This window comes from Macaca mulatta, chromosome 6, assembly GCF_049350105.2.
Source record: "Macaca mulatta isolate MMU2019108-1 chromosome 6, T2T-MMU8v2.0, whole genome shotgun sequence".
NCBI classification, from domain to species: domain Eukaryota; kingdom Metazoa; phylum Chordata; class Mammalia; order Primates; family Cercopithecidae; genus Macaca; species Macaca mulatta.
The window spans coordinates 137,942,623-137,961,963 of NC_133411.1; the positions used below are offsets into that span (position 1 = coordinate 137,942,623).

The 19,341-nt window shown below is 35.8% G+C and overlaps 1 protein-coding gene across 2 annotated transcripts in view; it reads left to right on the top strand.

Moving 5' to 3' along the window:
* Positions 1–19,341, top strand: part of SLC27A6 (solute carrier family 27 member 6) — a 62,257-nt gene that overhangs the window by 11,266 nt on the left and 31,650 nt on the right. For both annotated transcript variants that reach the window (XM_015140690.3, XM_028849704.2), the window contains exons 2-4: positions 2,583–2,786; positions 6,042–6,200; positions 7,487–7,611. In XM_015140690.3, the coding sequence (XP_014996176.3) occupies positions 2,583–2,786; positions 6,042–6,200; positions 7,487–7,611 (488 nt within the window). The remainder of the gene's footprint in view (positions 1–2,582; positions 2,787–6,041; positions 6,201–7,486; positions 7,612–19,341) is intronic.

Sequence of the window (19,341 nt, forward strand, 5' to 3'; positions counted from 1 at the left end):
GTGTAAGTTGGAACCCATTCTTGTGCAGTTTTCCTGTATTCCAGGTGTTAACTTTTCTTATTCTTCACTCCCTTCTCACAGGTTCCAATTCCTGCTCCCATAAACAAATAATATAGCCAACACTTCATGTTGAATCCTTATATTTTTAAGGAAAAATAATTTATATTTGTCAGAACTGAATATAACATGATTGATGCATAAGCAATTTGATTCACAAATCTTTAAATTGTCTTGGCAAGCAACATATGAAAAATCCAAGAGGAAATAGAAGTTTAATCAGCTTGTGTTCGAATAAAATTATTTAATCAGGTTAACATGACTTTCAGATGATGATTTCAACAGCAGTGTATTGCAAGCTGTCCAAATATGTATTTTGATATATTTTTCTAACACTATTATTAGTTTTTATTTTATATCGAGGAAAGATATGATATAGCAAAAGCAATCTAAAATTATTTTTAACTTCACAAATGATACAGTTTGAAAACTAAGTCAAATAAGCCATTTTCTCCAGCGTTCTTTGAGTATTGTTGTTAAAGCACATATAATATCCACTAACAGGAAAAACAAGTCAAATAGCTTAACTTCTAAACTGTATCAGAACAATGGGTTTTTGACAACCTAATTGCAAGCTTTGTGTTAAAAAATGGGTGAAATAGGGAAATAATTTTTTGAAATAATGTTTAAGGAGAAATTACTAATACTACCAGCTCTATAAAGATATTTTAAAGCTATACTTACTAAAAAGTATAATATCACCAAACTAGACAGAGAATTGAGTGGAACAGCCTGAGTTACCAATGGAAAAGAGAAGAATTATTTAATAAATCATGTTTAGATAACTGATTTTAAAAATACATGTAATGAATGGCAGTGTAGTAGTATAGGTCTTAAAGTTAACAGGATAGATTTCGAAGTCTAGTATATTTGAATGAAAACACAAACTCTATCATGTATTAACTTATGCAGGTCAGTCAGTTTTTTCTAATGTTCAATTGCCTTCAAATTCCTTATGTTCAGTCTCCTTAAAATGAAGATAAAACATACTTCCTAGAGTTAGTATGATTATTAATAAACTAATATTTGTATAAATAGCTGGCATATTAGTCATGATAAACTGAATTTTTGGACCTTATATGAAGTATTAATATCTATAGCTCAATATGAATTGCTTGAAGACATTGTTTATTTAAGCATCAATTTTCTTAGAAACCATAGCTACCCATGCATTATGTGACAAGCCTGTTGAACTGCTCTACACAATAGGGTGGTAACTATAAGCATGTGGCAAGATCTGTAATTTCACTTTGAATTCTAATGTTGCTTTGCAGTATGGAAAGCTAAAGTTAACCATTTGTAGCTCAATTTCATATTAGGTTTATTAGTGCCTAAAAGTTTAAAGTTGAAATGCTTACCAATGCATTAACAGCTATAATCAATCAATTCCCATCCCATATCTTTGAAAGTATTAGCTTGTTTTATGTAGAATAATATAGTTTTTAGTGCAGCATAAATAATATAATTCATACTAATGGCATATTAGAGGGATATATAAAATTTTTACCCATATATTTTGCAGTCTCAAAAATGTGAATAAGATCTAATGTTGATGAAGAAACAAGAAATCAATTTGTAAAATAAATGCTAAAGGATTTTACGCAGGGATTATAATTAACATTTTTGTACTTGCAACCCCACGTAATAAAGTACACTGCATGTGGGAGGAAAAAAATATGTAAGTTCTGAATGAACATGCTTCTTTGAAAACAGAACTTAAGCCTACAATGTAGACTTTGTTAAAGGTCATAGAAAATCCAGCTGTCGGGCTGGGCGCAGTGGCTCATGTCTATAATCCCAGCACTTTGGGAGGCCAAGGTGGATGGATCACCTGAGGTCAGGAGCTCGAGACCAGCCTGGCCAACATGGTGAAAACCCCATCTCTACTAAAAATACAAAAATTAGCCAGGTGTGGTGGCAGGCACAATTCAGATCCAAAGTCTGAATTGTAAACATTGTACCCAGTAGGTGATTTCTCAATCTTCGCCTCTCTCTCCCACCCTCCCCCATTTTGGAGTACCCACTCACTTAACTTTTGGCTTTGGAATGATTTCTAAACCACAATGATCTTGTTTCAGAGCAGTCAGGAGATTCTCCCAAATGTTTTGCATTACAGTGAAACTGAAGAGTAACCTACAGACAGCTTTTTGGAATAACTAGCTACCGAGTTGTACTTCAAGGAAAATGTTCAGTGCAGTATCCTGAATTTAGATTCAGACAGAGTTTTAAATAGTTTTATTTAAAAATTGGCAGGGGAAAACCCATAATTTGAATAATAGAGTATCTTAAATTCAGTCTGAATTGGACTGCTTGCATTGGTCTGTCAGGCGATAACTAAATTTCCCTTTCAGGTGGTCCTGTTGAAACAGAACCATAAAATGGCTGTGATATTACTTGTCCAACATGAGAAAGAAATCAGCGTTTTATTTACATTTGATCCCTGTTTCAATACACAAAAGCAACTCCAAAGTGAATGGTTTGAGATTTAAGGTTTGCTTACCTCTTCCCAACCCTTTGGCTTTTAGATTTGCTTGGAACTGTAGAAGAAATCCTTCCAAGCCTCTCAGAAAATATCAGCGTTTGGGGGATGAAAGATTCAGTTCCACAAGGCATAATTTCACTCAAAGAAAAACTGAGCACCTCATCTGATGAGCCCGTGCCACGCAGCCGCCATGTTGTCTCACTCCTCAAGTCTACTTGTCTTTACATTTTTACCTCTGGAACAACAGGTATGATCCAATTATTCTGAAGGCTAAAATGAATGCGACAAATTTGCAAAGCAATGGTGTTGGGCAAATTTCTACCATAGGTAGTGACCAACCATCTGAGAACGCATGCTTGCAAGAAGATGTAAGGATCTCAGATGCTAGAACTTTTCAACTTGAATGGAAAGTTAATTATTTTAACTTATACTTGAAAAGTCATCTTGTTCGTTTGGCGTTTGTCCCATTTGACAATATTTTCTTAAAGTTTGGTAGTACAAAGGGCACGGGAGTGTCCAAACACCCTGATCCAGTCTCATTGCTCAGTGTATGATACTTGACTTTTCAGGCAAGATCTTTGTTAGCTTCTCTGATCCTTAAATTTGTGATATCTAAAATGAAGAAATTAGTTTAAATAGTTTCTACTGATTCTTTTGGATTTAAAAAGTGTTTTAATGTACTTGAAAACAGTTCTCTATATTCCTGTGTAAATTATTAAATCCTAAGCATAATCCAGGTATAGCTGCAATTTAGGCACCTGTCGCTGACTCTCCTGATTTTGGTTAGGGTAATTGAATTATATGACAAACAAGAAATCTTGAAGGCATTGCAAGTTTGGACAAAGATACAGCATAAAATCAAGTAAATAAACTTTATTTTATGTAAACAGCAGCAATAACAAAGAATAATAAAACTGCCTGAGAATTCAAAAGAAGGGCCTGGCACAGTGACTCACACCTATAATCACATATTTTGGGGGCCAAGGCAGGAGGATTACTTGAGACCAAGTGTTTGAGGCCAGCCTGGGCAACATAGTGAGACCCCATATCTAAAAAAAAAAAAAAAAGCCAGGTGTGGTGGCATGCACCTGTAATACCAGCTACTCAGGAGGCTAAGGCAGGATAATCATTCTATCCCAGAAGTTCGGGATTATAGTGAGCCGATTGCACCACTGCACTCCAGCCTGGGCAACAGAGTGAGACTCAGTCTTAAGAAAGAAGAGAAAGAGAATTCAAAAGATATGTTAAACTTAATTGATTTCTAGGAAAAACTGAGTGGTATTAATGGTAGCCTAAATAGGCTTTCATTATTAGTTTGAAGATGATTGGTGATTTGACTTAGACATATTAAGAGTATTCTGTTACTTATTTCTTATGCATAGGTTGTAAGCAACTATTGCATAGTAAAATTTTTCTTACATTTTAAAAATCTATTCAGTTCCTAATTGTAATCCCTTTTAGACTGGAGAATAGGATGTATTTTTTTTTTATTTTTTTTACTATGATTAGAACAGCTTTGATAAATGAACTGAAAACTGCTAATATGTGTGTGGCTACTCTGTCCAGACTCAGGGAGCTTCTTTCTGAGATTCTTCAGGCTACCTAAACAGATCTACTGAATAATTACAGGTCTAGAAGTTCGCAGATTGAGCAGATACACAGTCCCTTAGGACAAAAAGAATGGAACTAGAGATGACAGCTACAAAATTTTAGAAAAGGAGATGATGACTGAGTGTGGTGGCAGATACTGCAGACCCAAGAAGCTGAAGCTTATGGTAAAGCCTTGAAGAAAACTCATTTGCCCCCACCAAACCCCAGAAAGGCTCAGAAGTTGGGTACCAGGTACCTCAAAGAGCAGAAAATAAATGTGGAAATTTTATGGGAAGTTTGTTTAAGAAGGAACTGTAGTCCTGGATTGCTTCTTCCACCCTGATAGAAGTCCTGAGGTGTATTCTCTGGAAAAGATGAACTTCTGAAAATACCAGGAAGAACAGGGGTTTAAAAAGTAGGGGATATAAGAGAACATCTCCCTCTCTGTAAATATGTGTATATGTATATGTGTATACATATATATATAAGTTCTCTTTAATATATGTAACTTCTTTTAACACTTGACTGTTTTAATCATTAAGATTCTTGTCTGAGGAATCTGAATAGCCCATGTGTAAAAATTGAAAGACACTGATCATGATGGATTCCCCCAACAGAATGTTCTGGACAGTGAAACCAACTAGTAAATACGTGTTCTTCAGGCACAGAGATTCTAGTTAATGTTTTGCTTGTTTATTTTGTGTTTTTGTGTCTGCACTTTTAAACATAAACTGATAGTCAATAGTCTCCAGATATTTGAAAAAATCCTCCTGAATATATTCTAGATTAGATTGAGACCAATACAAACCAAAGATAAAAAGGATGTTGGAGAAAACTGACAAGATAGAGAGGAGAAATTTTCAAAAAATTGTTATTGCTAATATTCTGAAAGATGGGGACAAAAAGGGTCAATAATATAAAAATAACATACTACAAAAAGAGGAATATTCAGGGAACACAAGTGTTGGAAAATAAATCTCTCAAAAAGTGAAGCAAAAGGTAAGAGTAGAAAAATAGGATAGACAAGATTAGGAAATTAGTGATTCTGTCCAGGCGGGCTATTTTTAAAAAAATCAAGAGTTCTAAAGATGAAAGGATGAACACACAAATAAATGTAACCAAAAAAAGCAATGGGGGAAAAAAAAAACCAGAAATAATGAAGGAACAAGAAGAAGGGGATGTGAATTTTTTTTTTTTTTCAAATTCAAAAATATCTAGAACTGTAAGACCTGAGTTGTCAGACTGAAAAGGTCTACAAATTTCCCAGCGAAATGGATAGATGAGACTGGTCCCAGTACAAGTCATCATGATATTATAGACTACTGAAAACTAATAGAAGATTCCAAAAATGAAATAATAGAAATACCATGTTGCATCCAAAGCATAAGAAATCAGAAAGACTGATAATTGCTCAACATATATAATGGAAGTCAGAAGATTATAGAGCAATGCCTTCAAAGTCCTGCATAAAAATAATTTCTTACCTAGAATTCTTTACAAGCAGCCATTCAAGTGTATGGGTGGAAAAAAAAGACATATTCAGACACATGAGGACTCACAAAAACTTACCTCCCAAATACTCTTTATCAGATAGCTACTGAAACCAAATGTGTGCTACCACTGTAATTAATTTCTAGAATCTTAGATCTATACAGAAAGGCCAACTATAAAATTACATAGTGTTTGAGATACAGTCCTACTTAGCAACCTGTCAAAGGAGCGTTGCTAAAGTCAGAATGGCCTCTTTTACAAAGCAGATAGACTATGATATATTTTGTGTCAATTGCTAGTGTAGTTGTTATCAGCATCATCTTCCTTTCTATTACTTCCTTTCTAGTTATATGAATATGTATGCATATGTATATGTGTGTATGTGTGTATATATGTTTCCCGTTCTTTTCTTTTCTTCCAGGTCTACCAAAAGCAGCTGTGATTAGTCAGCTGCAGGCTTTGAGGGGTTCTGCTGTCCTGTGGGCTTTTGGTTGTACTGCTGATGACATTGTTTATATAACCCTTCCTCTGTATCATAGTTCAGCAGCTATCCTGGGAATTTCTGGATGTGTTGAGTTGGGTAAGGCTTTATTTTCTTTTTGGTAAGTTTTCAAAATGCCTAATAATTAGAACAAGTGTTTATTAACATTTGAAGCTTTATTGGTAGAATTTAGAGTGATTATATGCATATTATTTTATTATAACAATATTTATTTTAAAAAACCACACAATTTTATGGCATATTCAGTGTTTTCCTGAGGTGAAAAGAACAGTTTTCTGAGGATTTGGCCATGTAGCTGGAGCTGGCTATTGGCTGGGCTTCTCCCTCCTTGTGGTCACTCACCCTCAAACAATCTAGCCCCAGATTCCTCAAATGGTGTAGAAATGTTCCAAGGGAGTGAGTATGGAAGCTGCATACTTAAGGCCTACTCTGGAAAGTCACATAGGTTATTTCACCTTCATTCCATCGATCAGAGCAAGTCATGGGCCAGCCTAGATTCAAGATTCCAGGAGAAATAGAAGCCACCTCTTGAAGGGAGAAGGAGCAAATATACATTGCAAAAGTAAGAGCCTTGAAGAAATTGCTGAGGCCATCTTTGCAAACAATCTGCCATAGACACTCAATAAATTAGTTGGTAGAGCTCGTGACTCAGTAGATTCCATTCATAAACATGCAAGATTATGTGTCAGTTTCTAGACGTCACATAATATACAAACAGTGGAGATCATTTGCTACTTGTATTTGTCTAAAATGCTGTAATTTTTAGAATAGAATATTTAGAATATTATCAATATCCACCATAAATAAAGATGAAGGTCAAGACATTAAAATCTTCACTGGACATACATTGTTGTGAAAACTAGGTTCTGCAGTCATTTAAGAACTGTTTTGTTAGTACTATCTTGCCAATTCAACCTTACTAACAGTTGACTGCAAGATATGTTGAGACTGCTTTAAAGTTTTAAAAATGAATAATATGTATACATTCAAATTCAAAAGTAAATGAATATTCTTGGCTTCTATGAAGAAGGATGACTCTTATCAATAGCGATGCTCTAATACTTTAACTCTTTTACTTATTTTGACTGTTGCTTTTGTCCTGTGTATTGCAAAAAGCATATAGAATTACAAAAATATAGAATAAAAAATAGAATTAAAAAATATAGAATTACAATATTTTTAACAGAGTTTTTGGACAATAAAATCAGTGTTTCCAAATGAGTTTGATACAAATTACTGACGATGAGTTATTAAAGTTTTAAAATGAGCAAACATATTCTAGACAGAAAAACATAATTTATGTTTTATGTTCATTCTGCCCTTGAATTTTTTTCCCTAGTGCCTGTTTTTGTCTTTTCTTATAGGTGCCACTTGTGTGTTAAAGAAGAAATTCTCAGCAAGCCAGTTTTGGAATGACTGCAAGAAGTATGATGTGACTGTGTTTCAGTATATTGGAGAACTTTGTCGCTACCTTTGCAAACAATCTACGGTAGGTGTAATCATTATCAGAAAAAAATATGTCAGAAAGAATAAGTATTAAGATAGAAAAAGTTATTTTTATTTCTTTGTTTATACTCTACCTTTGTTACTGGTGGGTCTTTGTTCTTAGAGCTCCCAAGACGGTGGCAGGCTGCTCCCAAGATGGTGGCAAGCCTTGTGTTCTCTCACCTGGGGTTCTTGGCTTCACAGATTCCAAGGAATGGAACTCTGGGCCATGCAGTGGGTGTCATAGCTCTATTAGAAGCCATGGGTCATGGAAGAGAACCCTGGAACCCAGCGACTAGTGTTCAGCTCAATTAGGACGAACCCCGGCACTTAGCAGCGCAGAAACAATGGTGAGCCTCTAGCCCCATGGGGAGCAGCAGTGGGCACCTTGCTAGATTAGAAGCACAGCAGACACCCTGCGGGATCCAGAGGGGTAGAAGTCAGCAGCGGGTCTGCCACTGCGGCAACCACCAGTGGTGGATGGTGAGCGAAAACTCAGTTTGAGTCGGAATAAACGCGGACCAGAAGAGTGTGCAGTTGCAAGATTTAATAGAGTGAAACAGAGCTCCCATACAAGAGGGGACCCAAAGCAGGTTGCCACTGCCAGCTCGAATGCCTGGGATTTTATCCAGATCTTTGTCCCTCCCTCTGTGCTCTCAGGCAATAGATGATTGACTATTTCTTTACCACCTGCTTTTAGCCTAATTGGTATTTTAGTGAGCTCTCTTTACTACTTGCTTGTTCAGGTGTGAGCTGAGTGACAAGCCCGGTGTTTAAAGGTGGGTGCAGTCACCTTCCCCAGCTAGGCTTAGGAATTCTTAGTTAGCCTAGGAAATACAGCTAGTCCTGTCTCTCACCTTCTTTCAGAACATAGTTTAGCTGACTTACAAAGATGCATGCAATACCCCAAGATAAAATAAGACAAGTGAAAGAAAATAAACAGACAGCTATCCAAGAATGTACTAATGTGCTTTTTACTGTAGCAAGATAGGACAGACCCAAAGACTTTGTGTTTAGACTAATTAAAATTTCTATAAACATAACATGCAGCAGATTATGAAATTAGATTCATGCTATGTTTACAGAAAGCAATTATTCTAAGGTTAAAATAATCTTTTAAAATGCTGTTCTTTAAAAAAATAACTACTGACCACTGACACTGATTATAATTTATTTTCTATTTTTTCTTTTGAGTAAGTGATTATATTAGGACTTTTTTTTTTGTTTTACTTTAAATTAAAAAAAAAAACACCTCATATTGCTTTGATTTGCACTTGTCTCCTTACCTGAAGAAGTCATTTCCACATTCTTTTGATCAACTGCCACCATCTGAAAAATAGAGAAGCAGAGACAGTTGCAATAGCCTGAAGTTTATCTTTATCGGTTCATTTTTTTTTTGCCCTCAGAAGTTATTTTCTGTTTCCTGGTTTCATTTATATCTCTAAATGCTTCTTCTTTAACTTTATGATTTTCTAAACATTCTTGAGACTATAAAGAAGTGACTTTCTTTAATCAAATTTATTTAATTCTTTAATTATATTATTTTATTATTTATTATTATAAATAATTCATCTTTAGTTATCTGATTATTTTACAAATAAAATCCGCATCGGCCCCTTCAAGAATGACAGTAGAGTAGGATATTGCCCTGCGTGGGGTGGGGCAACAGAACCTTGGTCTTTGAGACCCACCTTTCCTAGACTAGAGGATCTCTCACTTATCACCTCTGCCATCATCACACCTACTTAAGGCATGAATGGTGTGCTGGGATATCTTCTCTTCTTCTCTTTGGCTAAAATCTGGACATGTAATTTTTCAGTTACCCAGAGCACAGCTGACACTAGGTTGGAGGCATTTAAATAAGACTTTTTAAAGATACGAGATTACATAGGGAAGATGGACACACAAAAAAATGTGAAATTGGATAATCTGATGTACAAATTGCTTTGATTTATTTTGAGCTTGGAGTTTACCAAGGAGAAACCTCCAGTCGAGCTTCTGACCCACCTCCGTGTGGCAGAAGCCATTCTTACTCATTTTTTGTCTGGAGTGCTTCAAATAACTATAGATTCCATAGATTCATAGCCAAGACAAAGAGTTTCAGATAATTGTTTTACATTTTTTGAATTTTTTCTCTTCAAGGAGACCTTACTTCAGATAAGGGATGTAGTCTTAACCTAAAGAACCCCAGTAATACACTTAGAATGCCATAACCTCACATATTTTCTCTTCTAGTTTTCGTTGTACTTTTTGGTAATGTGATATCTGGAGTAGGTTAATTTAGGGAATTAATGCCCTCCAGTAAGATTAAGGTCACCTTCAGATGAGATTTCATGACTTTAGTACAGAATACAGTAGGTGCTACCTAGTGAAGCTCATCTGTTTTCTAAACCACATGCTCCACCATTCCTGTTTCCTGTCAGCCATTAATGGTGACATTAGTTTGTGTAATGTCATTGATCAGTAAATATTTATCGAATGGTTGAATACATGGATTTACTTATTTCTAAAATTTACCAACTTAAATAATGCTGCATTTAGTGTCTTCATGCAATTGAGCTAATTTAGGTTTTCAGAAGTGAATGTAAATAGCCAAAGTATATGGATGCTTCTGCGATTTTTAGAAAATATTTCTAAATTGCTCTTCACAGTGGTTGAAGTGATTTAGAATCTCATGCACATTGTAGGAGTATGCCTGTTGCACAGTGTCTGTCAGTACTGGGTGTTATTAAAAATAGTGGTTTTCCAGTTGTGCTTCTTGGAAAATTAGAAGCTCTTTTAAGCTCCCTCAAAAGTTCCTGAAACATGGTGAGTCAGAGTAAAAGCAGGCCAATTTCCAAGGCCCACCCTTTCAAATATCATGAATTAAACCCAATTTCCTGAGCACCTCAATAATACTTTGTTTGAACAAAGGATGCCTCAGTGGTTTTTAATTAGAGCAGTAAATTTGAGTATTTACTTTTGTTTATAATTGTATAGACTAGACACAAACATATATTAATGTGCTCTGTTAAGATTGCTGGCAAGGCGGGAGAGTTTTCCAGCTGTATTTCCCTTTTAAAAATATCTCTTTTGTGTCTTGTACTCATTTATTTCTTTGGTACATAATGTTTTACCTTATCCATTTGAACTTCCACTTCATATAATAAAGATATTAATAGTTTTTCATATTGGTTACAAATCTTTTCTCAGTGTTTTCCTTTAAATTTTTTAATGAAATGAAATATTCTTTTTAACTCTCTGAATCTGTATTGCACTGATTTGGAGAAAAGATTATAGCTTCAGAGAATTAGAACTGAGCATTGAAAACAGAATACCTGATTGCTTTTTAATTAATTTAATTTTTAGGGGTGGGCATGGTGATTCATGCCTGTAATCCCAGCACTTTGGGAGGCCAAGGTGGGCAGATCACTTGAGGTCAGGAGTTTGAGGTCAGCCTGGTCAATATGGGGAAACCATCTCTACTAAAAATACAAAATTAATATTATTTAAATACAAAAATACAATATGGGGAAATTATCTCTACTAAAAATACAAAAATTAGCCGGGCATGGTGGCAACCACCTGTAATCCCAGCTACCCAGGAGGCTGAGGCAGGAGAATTGCTTAAACCCATGAGATGGAGGTTGTGTGAGCCGAGATTGTGCCACTGTACTCCAGCCTGGGTGACAGAGCAAGACTCTGACTCAAAAAATAATAATAATTTAATTTTTAATTTTAATTTTTGACTAAATCTCTTTGAAGAAAAAATGATGTTTATGAAATAATCTGCAAATGCTTACCTGAATGCAAACTGAGGAAGAAAGAAGGAAATATATATATCTTTACCCAAAGGAAAACTTAACATTTTTTTTTAAGCAGAGAAGCATTGTACTAGCTAATCCCCTTTGTTGACCTCACACAAAATGAGTACAAGCTGTTCTTGGCATTAAAAATTAGGAAAAGGAGAAAGTCATTCTGTTATGACATCTTTTCCCTTCAAGGAGATCTTACATTTTTGCTGTCCAATATTCCTTTCAATGACATTCCCTTGAAAGGAAGGCACAGTTTCTGCTGCACAGCCAGCACATCAGTGGATTCAGGTAGAGCCAGAGAATGAACACATGACATGGTCCTGGTCCTCACCTTCAAAGAATTAAAATGGAATGTCTCATAAGCCATGGTTTGAAGCCCCACAGACAGTTATTTAAAAGAAAGCAAAACCATGTGTTTTTAAAACAGATTCAGATTTGTTGACAATCTCAGGGTAAGTAGCATATTCCAAAGGAAATTTACCTGCAGGCAGAAGTCACAGTGTGAGTTGAATGTTTATGTGTAGCTGCACAAAGACTCCCTAGGGTTGGTTTTCTCTGGCCAGAAGCATTTATCCATTCCCGTCTCTCAAACATGCACCCCATCCCTCACTGCTTTTCTTTTTCGCAACTCCAGTTACAAAAGTTATTTTGGCATAAATATTAGATGTACTTCTTTAAAACTGCTGGCAGCAGCGTTATCCAGAAAAAGAGACTGACTCCTGTTAGTCATGGTGAGATGAAGTTGTTCTTCTCTTCCCCTGAGACTAGGAAAGCAGCTCTCCCTCACTTTTAATCTACCAAGTTTTCTAGGTTACTAAAGCACCATCGTACAATCTGATTGGGTCTAGTTCTGTATTAATATTAATGTTGTCTTTAACATTGATTGGTGAGGAATGTGTTGGAACTGTAGACATCAGTAATCTTCCTGGGGAGTCTTGCTGCAGAGTTTGTCTTATATAAATAATTCTTCCTAACACAGTCAACAGTTAGCCATATCTAGGGATATATCTAGGGATAGCACCTTATATGTAACATATTCATTTACTCATTCATTCATTCATTCATTCATTCAAGTAATATTATAGGATTAGATATACAGGGACACGCAGGACAAATCAAACTGCTTCTCTCATGGAATTTATACTCTCTTTGATGAGGGGGAGAGAAAATAAACCCAGCAAACACAGAGGAAAAGTAATTACAGACAATGGCAAGTGTTATGAAGAAACAAAACAGGATGCAGTGATGGAGAATAATGGGCTGTGGGAGTAGGACATTGCCAATTAGACTGGGTGGTCAGAAAAGACTTCACAAAAATAGTAATCTATGAGCTGAGGACCTGATATGACAAGTGGGATCCAGGAACAGAAAAGCTGGGAGGTGGCAGTCATGACAGAAGAAACTGAAAAGGAAGAGGCCCACAGAAAACACCACCTGAATGTTTGAAGAGAAGGAGGGTGTGCCGGTAAATCCATTGACAAGATCTTGTAGGGCTTGAATCTTTGTAATCTTGAAGGAGAAACTTGGATTTTATTCCTATCAGGGTAGTTGAAAAAAGATGAAGGAAAAACTGGGGAAAAAAGTATACCAGTTTGGGATCTATTTTGAAGGAAAGCTAACAAGACTTGTTAGATCAAGGATAGGAAGTGAAGGAATGGGTAGAATCGAGGATAAGTCCCAGGTTTTGGCTCAAACATCTAGGGAAATTATGAACTATTTTCTGAGATAAAGAAAACTGAGATTCAAGGAATTAAAATTAATTTTTTAGATCTGTTAAGTTTGATATATTGGACATCCAGATGAAGAAGTTAAATAGGCAATTGGATGTAGGAAGCTGAAGCTCAAATAGTACAAAAAACGGGACCTAATTAGCAAAACAAGGACCTACAGTGTGATTCATGTATGATGCTTATTTTTCAAGCTACTATTTGTAGTTTGACATTTAGGCTATGTAATTTGTCTATATATGTCATTGTAGAACACCCACATTTTGACATTCTCAAGGCATAGTCTATACTTATTAGTAATGTATTTTCTAAAAATTATATCCCTCTCCCTTGTTTTGTTTTCTTAAAAGCTAAGAAATTCCCTGGGAGCCAGAAAACATCTTTATGATTCTGAATACTTTTGGTAAAGAATATTGAAATTTGACAAAATGTCTTACACTTGTCTCCCATTATAAAACGGGAGCTCTTTTAAAGTACCAGTGTATTCAATAAATATTTTTTATTCATTTTTAAACTATACAAATTGTGTTAAATTTTTCATGAGTAATGCTTAGACAATCCTGCAGTGAGCCCCTAAGAGTTTACAGGTTATTTTTAAATTATTATTTTGTTTTGTTTTTCTGAGGCTGACAAGATGAAAATTTTGTAACACAAGAAGCAATTTATGGCAGTGTGAGAGTGTTTCAGTTTGAAAGGAAACCTGCTTTCTTTTCTCCAAAAGAATCTATCGTTCCTTCAAGAGTTTTCTTTGTCGTATCTAGATATGATTTGGGAATGAAGAAGATTCAGTAGTGCCAGAGAATAAGATTCCAATAGGAGAGATCGAATGATGCTAACTTGATCTTGGTATCTTGAACTTGCTTGTTTGTTCATTTGTTTTGCCAGTTACTTTTTGAGTGGGACCAAAGACAGTCATAGGCTAAAATCTTGGCTTTACCTTGTGCCTGGTTAAGTGCATTCTATTTATTCTTTTTTCTCTATTGAAAATGGGAGTATTAAAAACATTTGCTCTTTCATCATATTTTCATTTTCTTAGTTCCTATGAGTGTCTTATCATGTTTCCTCCTTTTCGTGTCCTGTAAAAGATGTAATCTATTAAAGTATTAACTTTTGGAAAACTTTTCCCACCATATCTTAGTAACTTTTTAAAACTAGTATTTTAAAATTAATGTAAACTATAATTGTTATCAAGATATTCTGACATAGTTTCATTACAATTCTCTGTAGCTTTCAAAACAATTGATTTTGCCTGTAAGATCTAGTTACTTAAAGATATTTATGTATTTTTTATTATTTCATTCCCTAAGTATTTGAAGCATATTATTATATGGTTGAGAAAGTAATCTCTCTTTTAAAACCCGGTTTTCCTTAAATAAGTCAAAGATATATTTACGTTTTCATAATAGATACAAAAGCATTTAGAAAAGTTGGTAAGGTGCCAGAAACTCTTTTCTGCTTAGAAACTGTAAATGTAGAAATACAAGGGGATAACATAAATAGCTGCTAGCAGCCTAAATGCTAGTGGAATTGCACAGGAATTTGTGAATATTTTTGGGTGTTTTAGAACCATGTGTATATATTAAAGGCTTTTTATAAGTGCTAATTTTAATAGCTAATGATTCACATTTCATAGGTAGCAGTGCATGTAAAATATACACGTCTTTTTCTATCTGTCCTTTATGCTATTTATGCTAATTCCATTGAGGATACATATATCCCTTCTTTGTAAAATTTCCCAAGAAATTTAGCTTTATGTAGGAATCCGTCTGATAGTGCATTGGCTATGGAATCTAGTGACATAGGCTCAATTTCAACCTCCTGTTGTTTGACTTTCAGTTGCTCACTCCTCTTCTTTAAGCCATAATTCTTCTCTTTATATAAAATAAGTAACAATACCTACTTCTTCTAATTGACCCTTGATTCTCATAATCCAGTTATGAGATATATGTGAAAAACTGTAAATGAGGAAGCCAAATACAAATGGAAGGTTTTTAAACAAAAGGTAGGTTGAGTGCAGTGGCTCATGCCTGTAATCCCAGCACTTTGGGAAACCAAGGCAGGAGGATTGCTTGAGGCCAGAAGTTTGAGATCAATTTAGACAACACAGTGAGAGTCCCATCTCTACAAAAAAAAAAAAAAAAAAAGCCAGGGGTGGGGATGTATGCCAGTAGCAGTCCATGCTAGGGGGGAGGCTGAGGTGGCAGGATTATTTGCGCCCAGAAGTTTGAAGCTGCAGTGAGCTGTGATTTCATCACTGCCCTCCAGCAGCTTGGGTGACAGAGCAAGACCTTGTCTCAAAAAAAAAAATTAGTAATGTTTTACATGAATGTATTAACAAAATTAGAGTAATTTTGTAGAATGTATTTATGAAATTAGAGTAATTTTGTAGGTATTGAAAACTAATTGGTCTTTGACTAATAAAAATTATGTAATACTGATTTTTAAATTCCATATAAATAGATCATGATTATTTTAAAATAAAACTTTAATAATAAAATATTAACAATTTTATGGTGACTTGTCACAAAAAGACTAAAAAAACCAGAAACCCTAAAAATATTATGCATGTCTCCTCTTAGATTCTGTATTCTTATTGTAGATGTGGTATGTTAGTAGGATTTTCCCACATTTGATATTAATTTAACATTTAAAAACTTATGTCCAGGATTATTTCTTTGAGTATTCATTTGCTATTTTCTACATTGCCTATTCCTTAAATTGTCTATTCCTGAACTCTCTTGCTATGGACACATAAAGTGAAGGTCAGGAATGGTTAATCTTTGCTCTGCAGTGAGGGCTTGTCAGGAAATACAAGAATATTCAGCAAATGATAGCCTACTAGAATTCTCCATGATCACATCATTTTTCCCAGTGGGGGGAAAACACAATGAATTGAGAAGATCAAGGATTTGATTACAACTTTTCTATTAATTTGCCATGTGACATAAGGGGATTCATTGAATTAATTTGTTTGCCCCTTGGAGTTGGGGAGCCTGAAATTTAAGCCTAACCAACAACCATGTCTTATGAGCTTTGTGATCTTGGGCTAGTTCTTGTTCTTTCATCTATATAAGGAATGTAATAACAATTACATCCAGAAGTGATAGGATGATTAATGATTTAACTCCAATAGAAACAGGTTGACTACAATAGGGGGTGCTCTCTGGAAGAAGCCTCACAAGATTTTTTAATTATCATAGTGAATATGCCAAAACTAAAGATGTAGTCTTCAGCCTTCCAGGACCAGGACTCAATTTATCAGTACATGTCTTTAGGTTGGACTCATGTAAACCAGGCTCAAGAATGCCAGTTTATGACTTCAAAGTCTCCTCATTGCTGGACCTTCCTTGATCTTCTTGACTAAATGTTTGCATGCCCCAGACTCACTCTCAAACCTTTACTTTTTTCACTCTATTGTCACTCCATGGATAGACTCCTGGTTGCAAATACCATCTACAACTTAACTCTCAAATTGGTATCTCCAATCCTGTCTTCTCCCTTGATTTCTAGATTCCTACCTGACGTGTCCACTGAGAAATCTGACATCTTACCTCAAAAATAGCCAAAGTCCAACTTTTTACACCCCCGCTCCATCAAAATGTAATCTTTGTCTCCATCTTGACTGTCTTAGTTAATGGCAACTCCATTCTTCCAGGTGATCAATCAAAAACCAAACCAAACCTAAACAAAAACCAAAAAACAAAACACAACAAAACAAAAAAATTAGGAATCTTCCTTGAAGCTTTCTCTTTCTCTCATACGTCCTATCCAATCCATGAGCAAATCTTTCAGATTCTACCTTTAGCTATATCCATAATCAAACCTCACCTTACAAATTACACTGTTATTTAGATGTAAGTGCTTCCTTCCTCTAGAAACTTTTGCAATAGCCTCTTCTTAACTCCGCTCTTGACCCCTAAATTCTATTCTTGCCATAGCAGTTGGAATGATTCTCTTAAAATATAAATTGGTAAATGTGAAATTACTACTCAAATCCCTCTGATGGTTTTACTTGGAAGAAAACCCAGATCTCTTCAGCATCGCCTGCATGGCTCTATGGGATCTGTTTCCTTCTGCCATGATCTCCCTGACCCCCCAGCTCCCCACATAGTTTATTCCTTGTTTACTCCAGCCTATCTGCCTCCTTGCCTTTCCTTCACTACACCGGGACTCTCCTCCCTTGGACTGTTCCTCCCCTAGATATTGTATAGGTCACTCCCTAACCCATCAAATACCTCCTAGAGTGGGCTTCTCTGACCTCAAGCTCCACAAATGTCTGTTGTGGTCACCCTACCAACTTGATGGGCTCCCTACCCAAAGTTTGGGTAGACTGATGTTATACATGCATCAAGAGAATACAAAAAGGTTAATTACTGACAGACCCTTCTGAGGAGAGAAGCGAAGAGTTCCAGGCATGTCCAGAAATGGCTGGAGAGCAGGGGAAAAGACTGGCTCAACTTCTATGTGATAAAGGAACATCACTAGGGTGAAAGTTCCTGGACTTCAGGCCTGCATATGTTGATCTGCACATACCGCTGGTGCCCAAAGAAGGAGCACTGGGCATTCTTATCATCTTGCTGAAGATGAAAGGATAGTGATGTGGTGTGAAAGCTGTGAGCAGTCATGCCTGAAGAATGCAGATGGACACTGGATTATGAGGTCTGTCTTATTCTTGAAAGTGGCTTCTTTCACTGCTTTATTTTTCTTCCTAGAGCTTATAATTCCATTACATATTTTATATATAATCTCTTTATTCTCTCTTAATCTTCTTCCCTCCACTATTACATAAGTTCTATTATATATTATTATATCCTTAGTGCCTAGAATGGTGCCTGACACATAGTAGATCCTCAACATTTGTTAATATTTAAACAAAAGAGAGTAGCAAATAGAACAACTCCAGTTGCTGGGATACTTGTGTGCTCATGACCAACATAATCTTTCCCTAGTCTCAGACCTGCAAGGAAAGCTAAATTCTACAGAATGTTGGTGTTTCTGGAGGAGACAAAGTCCAACAAGGGAATTTGGATAAATCAAAGTTTCCATCATTGCAGGCAGGGAGTTGGGACTCTGATGCATTCAGGTCACTGCGGAAATTACCTTGCTAATGGGCCCCTGCACTTTTCAGAACTTTTCATTAATGAGCACTGGTATTTGTAGCTCAGGTGACAGTTTTTCTGAGTTTCTAGGAAAAATCAGCCTCCCTTCACATCTACAAATCCTTTTCTTAGGTGAGTTAACACAGTTATTCAAGTTAGAGCCAAGTCGTGCAGACTCTTGGAGCTGGTCTTTCTCTACAAGGTGCCTTTGAATGTTCTGGGTCTGGGGCATTTGCTTTCCCTCCACTGTTCTCCCATGTGCTGCAGGATAGAAAGCAGCTATTCAAAGTAGTCTGTAAGTGGCAGTTCCTATCCCTGTACTATTATGTCTGGAAAATGAGGAGTTTGAAATAAGCCCACTTTGTGCTGTAAGACTTGAAATCACAGAAGTCTTTTCAAACTATCTTTTGTGACTTAAAATCTTTGTTAAACTGATGGCTGTCATCTCTGAAACCATGGTCTACCCAAACTCAGGCTTGAGTTAAAGGCAACATTGAAAAGAGTTTCAGGGGCAGCTGGAACCTGTGCTGTCTTGACCTTGTAGGCCACTCATTTTAAATGATACCAAATCCTTTCTTAAAAGAAGTCCATACTCTTTCCCCTCACCACTCCTTTCCTGCTTCAGTAAAAGAGAGTCTGATCTCTTTTAAGTCTGTTTTCTGCCCCAGTTCTCTGACATCCTGTTCACATTTAGTGTTACTTCTTATTGACTCTGCAATAGCCATTTGACTTGGTGTCCATATTGTTTCAGTGTATAATATTGGAGTGTCTGTGAAGAAAGCAAACTGTTGGAATGTATTGTCTTTCTTATTATTACATAAGGTGTGTTGGTGTGACACATGTATATGTATAATTGTGAGTAGGTTTTAGGAAAAATAAGTCTTATAATCCCTAACATATGTTTATATTTTAGATGATCTTTTAGGAGTTAGACCATGCTTTTATGCATTAAATGGTTAGTTATTTAAGGCTGAAGGCAGAAATGATTTGCTTCTTCATTTTCACTATGAATTTGTTTCCTTCCTGTCTCTTCACCTATCAACAAACATTCTTTTGTTTCATGAAAAAATTAAAGTTGATATAAAATTACCTGTATTTAAACAGAGCTTGAGAG